General features: G+C 40.4%; 1 protein-coding gene across 6 annotated transcripts in view; it reads left to right on the forward strand.

Moving 5' to 3' along the window:
• Positions 1-1,784, forward strand: part of CHN2 (chimerin 2) — a 340,775-nt gene extending 338,991 nt beyond the window's left edge. For all 6 annotated transcript variants that reach the window (XM_060107863.1, XM_060107857.1, XM_060107860.1 and 3 more), the window contains one exon: positions 1,613-1,784. In XM_060107863.1, the coding sequence (XP_059963846.1) occupies positions 1,613-1,784 (172 nt within the window). The remainder of the gene's footprint in view (positions 1-1,612) is intronic.
• The last annotated feature ends 5,104 nt before the right edge of the window (positions 1,785-6,888 follow it).

The raw sequence follows: 6,888 nt of genomic DNA on the forward strand, positions 1-6,888 counted from the left end.
TCTTTTGCCCTACCCAGGTATGTGGGGAGTTTCTTGCCTTTTGGGAGGTCTGAGGTCTTCTGCCAGCGTTCAGTAGGTGTTCTGTAGGAGTTGTTCCACGTATAGATGTATTTCTGATGTATCTGTGGAGAGGAAGGTGATCTCCACGTTTTACTCTAAGGCCATCTTCCCCTAGATCTTGGAGTATAGTTGATTTACAATGTTGTGTTAGTTTCAGGTGTACAGCAAAGTGAATCAGTTACACATATACATATATCCACTCTTTTTTAGATTCTTTTCCCATACAGGTCATTACACAGTATTGAGGAGAGTTCCCTGTGCTATACAGTAGGTCCTTATTAGTTATTTTATATACAGTAGTGTGTATATGTCAATCCCAATCTCCCAGTTTATCCCTCCCCCCCTTTCCCCTGGTAACCATAAGTTTATTTTCTACATCTCTGACTCTATTTCTGTTTTGTAAATAAGTTCATTTGTAACATTTTTTTTAGATTCCACATATAATTGATATCATACGATATTTGTCTTTGACTTACTTCACTCATTATGACAGTCTTTAGGTCCATCCATGTTGCTGCAAATGGCATTATTTCATTCTTTTTTATGGCTGAGTAATATTCCGTTGTGCATATGTACCACATCTTCTTTCTCCACTCATCTGTCAATGAACATTTAGGTTGCTTCCAGGTCTTGGCTATTATAAATAGTGCTGCAATGAACATTGGGGTGCATGTTATCTTTTCAGTTTATGGTTTTCTCCAGATATATGCCCAGGAGTGGGACTGCTGAATCATATGGTAGTTCTATATTTAGTTTTTAAGGAACTTCCATACTGTTCTCCACAGTGGCTGTACCAATTTACATTCCCAACAACAGTGTAGGAGGGTTCCCTTTTCTCCACACCCTCTCCAGCATTTATTGTTTGCAGATGTTTTGATGATGGCCATTCTGACCAGTGTGAGGTGATACCTCACTGCAGTTTTGATTTGCATTTCCCTAATGATTAGTGATGAAATGACGATTTTCAATTCCAACAATAATTACTGCTCCAGACCTCATCCTGTGGGAACTAGAAATAATGTCCAACTGCTTTTCCATTTGACCACATTCCAGCCATTTCCCAGTCCCATGATGATGGCTTGACCTTTCTCCTCAGGCACTAGCCCTGCCAGCAGACAGGGAATCTGCCCTCAGCTTCCTGGTTTGCCAGCATACAGACCAGTAGACAGCGACAAGAAGGCAAAAAAGACATCCATACAAGCCTAGACTAAATCTGTATGCACTATGGGCCACCTAATAATCTACTGGCCCTTCAAACCAATATTCCCTCAATGAGAGTTCCACGTTTATTTAGTAAGAAGGACTGATTTTATAATTTTTAAAAGTGTGTCTATACCAGATTGACTTAGTAGTTCACTTCTACTGGCTGAAGGCAATGTCAATAATCTAAAACTTCTTTTTTAGTCAGAAAATTACCTTTTAAAAAATACTTCTCTATAATTCCAATTCTCAATTTTCTTTTGCAAATTCCCAAACCAGAGAAGTTCATAATCAGTATACAAATCCACCCTCAAGTCTGTATAATGCCTCTGTGTATATGTCTGTCTTGCAGGGTGACTCTGAATGAAAAGGACAATTTCATGAATGCTGAAAATCTGGGGATCGTATTTGGGCCCACCCTGATGAGGCCCCCTGAGGACAGTACCCTCACCACCCTCCATGACATGCGGTACCAAAAGCTGATTGTGCAGATTTTAATAGAAAACGAAGATGTTTTGTTTTAATCTGCCAGGGAAGTGAGCTGAATGGCCCCAGCCCCATCTAAGTTGATAAGGCTAAAGAAATAAAAACATCTTTTACACTTGATTCGTTTTCCAAACAACTGGTGGAATTTCCTGGACCACAGAGGATTGCCATGTCGGCTACTGTGTCTCATAGACACCGGCCCCCTCCACAGGAGAACAGCAAGGATGAGGGTGAGAAAAAGCCCTCGCCTGGGTCTTTGCTGTGCCTCGTATGTCTGTTTTGCTGAAAGAGTGATTAATAAATCTTTCTTTAACTTATTAAAAAACAACGTAGACCTTTAAACTTCAGTCTTATCAGTAATAAAAGGGAACTTAATTCATAGAGGTACTTGATACAGTTATACATTTTCCACTTACAAAAAGAAGACAATTCTATATGTTAAATGTTAAATGAAACTTATATTGTAAAATGTATTTTTATTTTAGCTGCAAGAATGTTACTTTATTTTAGCAAATAGAACTCAATGCAGTGCATTGATTATTACCACCCTGTACCTTGTCCTGCCTTCTTGCTGTGATCCCTGAAAAGTTTACCATGAATGCAGTATTATCTTGACATACCTCTGTCCTTATCAGTGCTTCGCAATGAAATTTCACCTCCCGCCTCTGTCCCTGCTTTTGATAGTTTTTGCTGTTAAGCACTGGCATTTTGCTGTCGTACGGTGTATGTTTATAGCAATTGTAGGATGGTCTGAAACATCCACAAATTTTCTTTTCATAAAAATTTTGTGAAATCCCAAATTATGTTCTGGAATTGGTCAGTCTTTCCATATCATGTGTGTACATCACAGAACATGCAGAACGTGGTCCTTTTACATCAAATGATTTGGAAACACTGGTTATATCTGGACCATGTAAAAAGTTAGCACTTCTTTCTTTTCAGGCAAGCATTCTGAATTCATCTGTTAATGTCAAGTTGCATTTTCGCCACATTTCTGTATTTATGAAAAGTGAATCTGCAGAGTCCTTGTTGATTTTTTTCATTTTTGTTTTATAAACAAGCCTGTTTTTTAAAGTAAGAATGAATGTTTGGTTTTTACAAATATGTGTTCCTCCTTGATCAAAGTAACTCTGATGGATAATAATTTGATTTGATGACTATAGTTCTATCTTATTGGTTATATTTATCTTAGCATGAGCTTTCCACACCAAGATTTCTATATTTTGTAACATAGGTAAAATATTTAAAACGTCAAAAACTGTCAATCTAAATTTTTTTTCTTAACCCCAACTACAAAGTCTTTTCCTCTGATTATCTGAGATGATTCATGTCGTTACTCACCAGTCTTGTTTCAGAGTGACCAGAAGAGAATTACTGTGTGATAAGCGAGCTGAAAGGGGAGAGGGCAGTGCAGTTGTCATCCTAGAGAGTCCCGAGGGCTATGTGGATGGACTCCGCTGGCACACGGGGGTCAGAATGGTTCTGCTTGTTCCCTGCAGTATCGTTCCTCCCAACTGTACAGATTTGTCTGTTGTAGCTTATGTACTTCTTGATACTGTCAAAAAATTATCTGGAAATGGTTTTATTTTGTGAAGTGAACAATACTTTGTAATTTATGATAGTGTAAATGGAAGGAAAAGCATTAAATGTATTAAATTCTTCTGTCTATCATTTTGGAAGACGTGAAGGAAATTGATGTTGGGGGAAAGGGGGCCAGAATATCCAAAACACTGCTCCCAGATGGATTGTGGGCAATAAAGTGTCTACCATCACCAAGACACGATGAGAAAAACAAACACCCCACGGAGCCCACACCTCCTGGCCCCTCTCCCTCCTCCAGCTTCCTCCTGAGGAGCCTGCCTGCAATTAAGATTCCAATACTCCAGCTTCCCTTTCTATAAAGACCCATTGTGTTTATGTCCTTCATTGAGAGATGTGGTGTTTAGAGGAAATCACCCTAGGCAACTTGCAGGAGGGCAGAAAAAGAGTTTGGGAGCCAGAAAGACTTGACTTTGAATAGCAGATCTGCCTCTTATCAGCTGCATATGACCTTGGGAATGAGTTCGCTTATCTGAAAAACTGGGTTTGGAAATATTCTGATTGGGACACCTTAGATGAAATGATGACCTAAAGTAGTTAGTCATAGCTACTTCTTATTATCATCATTATTTTAAGAATGATGACTTAGGAGGGGAAAGGAAGACACATGAGAGAAAAGGATTTGTCCCGGGTTAAATCCAAGTCCGAGTAATAATAAGGGGTATTATTATAACAGGGCTCTATAATGTGTAATGAGGTTCACTTGAGTCCTTTTCACAAATGTGATTACAACACCTGATCCCCTCTACCTGCCTTTAGTCTGAAGCCCGCTCTGATACCCACGCCTATCTTCCCCACCATCTGGCAGCCTGACGTGGCTTCTCTTACCTGGCTTGAAATTCCTGCCATTGGAATAACTCTAGTAGTTAGACCTGAAAGGAGGCAGCATTGTTTCCAGAACCCACTGTTAAATTGCCCACAGGTGGGTTGTGGGAGACCGGATGGGGCAGTGTGGGTGGGGGAAGACCTTTTTCTCTCTCCCGTTAACATAAATGGGCACCTGGCCTCCAAGCTCAGAAGGAGCCTGGTGCAGAATTTCAAGGACAGCAGCCTGGAAGGGACGAAGGAGGGGAGATATGGGGAGTTGAGGAAAGTCACATACCACTACAGGTGTGTTGCCTGGGCCATCCTGCCTCCAGCTGAAAACCCAACTCGGGTAGCTTACAAATTCCCAAGATCTATCAATCCCCAAATTTACAGTCCATCTTTTGATTTTTAAAAATGTAATGTTCATTAATTTTCAACCAACATTTATCAAGCACTTATTAATGGGCCAGACACTGTGAAATACTGGCAAGGAAAAGGTTTATCTCACTGGAAGAATTAAATAATAAGTTTAGTTTAGCTGGAGAGCAAAAGCTGGTCATGCTAAGGATTTTGGGCTCTAACATAAAAGGCGCTGGTGCTACAAATTTTTTTTAAATAAACTTAATTTTGGAGTAGTTTTATATTTACAGAAAAGTTGCAAAGATACTACAGAGAGTTCCTGTGCACTCCTCACCCACTTTGCCCTAATGTTAACATCTTATATAACCACAGTACATTTATTTAAACCAAGAAACCAACATTAGTACATTACTATTAACTGAACTCCAGGCTGTATTCGGATTTTATGAGTCTTCCGCTAATGCCCTTTTTCTGTTCCAGGATACAATCTAGGACACCACATTGCCTTTAGCATTAATGGGTTTTAAGAAACAAATGACACAATCTTGTTTACCTTTTTTAAAGATCACTTACTTGACTGTGGATCCATCAGAGAATATGCAGGCAGATGGGGGTAGTGAAGGTAGATGCAGGGAGTCACTTCGATGTTCGCTGTTGTCATTGTAAGTCTAAGGTGATGTAGCCTGGATCAGGTGGTAGCAAGGCAGAGATAAATAGACAGAACTGAGTTATATTTAGGAGGCAGAGTTGAAAACGTTTGGTTATAGATTGGATTAGAGAATCAAGGACAACTCCCACACTGCTTAATTTGACAACTGGAAAATATTTCTTGAACACAAAGAGAGCCAGAGGTTCTTGAGGAGGGGTGGAAAAAGTAAGGAGGAGGATGAGTTCCATGTTGGACATGATGAAATAGAGATACCTGTGAAATTTCCAGGAAGAGATATTTCATGAGCAATTGCACTAACAGACCCAAGCTGGAGGTAGGAATTTAGGAGCGACACCAGAGGTAATAATTGGAACCAAGGTAATAATTGAATAAGAGTGCCCAGGGACCCAGAACAGAGAAATACAGAAGAGGCCTGATTCAAAGTTCTCTAGAGCACCAACTTTCAGGAGAGGGGATGAGAAGGAGGAGAGGGCAAATGAAGTCCATTTTGATAAAATATAGAGGGTCTCATGAGTGTGGTTCAGAAAGACTCTTTCCTTGTCTTCAGGTTCGTTTCACAATGTCCTAGTCCATTTCGTTGTTCCACTTCGATGTATTTTGCTACATGCGAGGCACCATGTTAGACCCTGTGCTTTGGAGGGGTTTGCTTCATTGGATGCTTTGTAAATGCAAATAAGCCAGGGTCATTTTTTTCCTGAGTTGAAAAGATATTATCATACTCAAGGACCTTCTTCACTGCCTTCTACTGCCATTTGTACATACTTCTAATCCATCGGTTATCACAAAGTATTGCAATTGTGTGTCCATCTGTCTCCCACTGAAGTACAGGCTCCGTGGGATCAAGAATGGTGGACACCACATGCTAGTCAGGCACACTCCTACTCATCCTGCAAGTCTCAACTCGAAGTCTCCTCTCTGCTGAGACTTTCCCTGGCTTCCCCAGGCAGAGTACATAGGTGACAGCCGTAAACACATGAAAGCATGGAAAGTTCAGAGAACTCTCCAGAGTTGGGTTTAACCAGCACATGAAATATGAGGGAAGAGGAGGGGGAATGAGATTAAACAAGCAGGTCTGCACCAGGGAATAAGGAACCTTGTGTACCAAGTATGAGTCAAACTTAGAAAGATTGGTCTGGTGACATACGGAGGATAGGCCAGAGGATGTAAGATTAGGAAGACAGAAGCTAATCAAGAAGATGTTATAGGCAATGACAAACTGAACTTGACTCCCAACAGGAGGGATGGAGAAGAGTCATGATAAGAGAGATATTTAGGGGGTTGTCAAGACTTACTGATTTGATGCCAAGATTGAACAGATGAAGTCACAAAATGACACCTTCATTTCTGGTTTTTACAATTAAATGACTATTTAGGAAGATAAGAGAATACAGGAAGGAAAGGGGGTTCAGCAGGGAGAAGTCATGGGTTCAGTTTGCAGGATGCATATGGTGCTAATGGTTCACCCATGTGAAAATGTCTAGCAAATGGCTGAACACATGGTTTTGGAGCTCAAGAAAGAAGGATGAGATCAGACTGTATAGTCAGCTGAAATAAAGAAGACCAATAATAATCCCCGGGTAAACAATAAAGTCTTAGGAACAGGCAAAGTTAGAGAACTTTGAAAGGAAGGTCAGAAATGGCCAGAGGAGGAAGCAGAGAGTCAGGAGTGTAAGAAGAAAGCAGAGAAAGATAGAACTTCAAGGATG

Source organism: Mesoplodon densirostris, chromosome 9 (assembly GCF_025265405.1).
Source record: "Mesoplodon densirostris isolate mMesDen1 chromosome 9, mMesDen1 primary haplotype, whole genome shotgun sequence".
In the NCBI taxonomy this organism is placed as follows: Eukaryota; Metazoa; Chordata; class Mammalia; order Artiodactyla; family Ziphiidae; genus Mesoplodon; species Mesoplodon densirostris.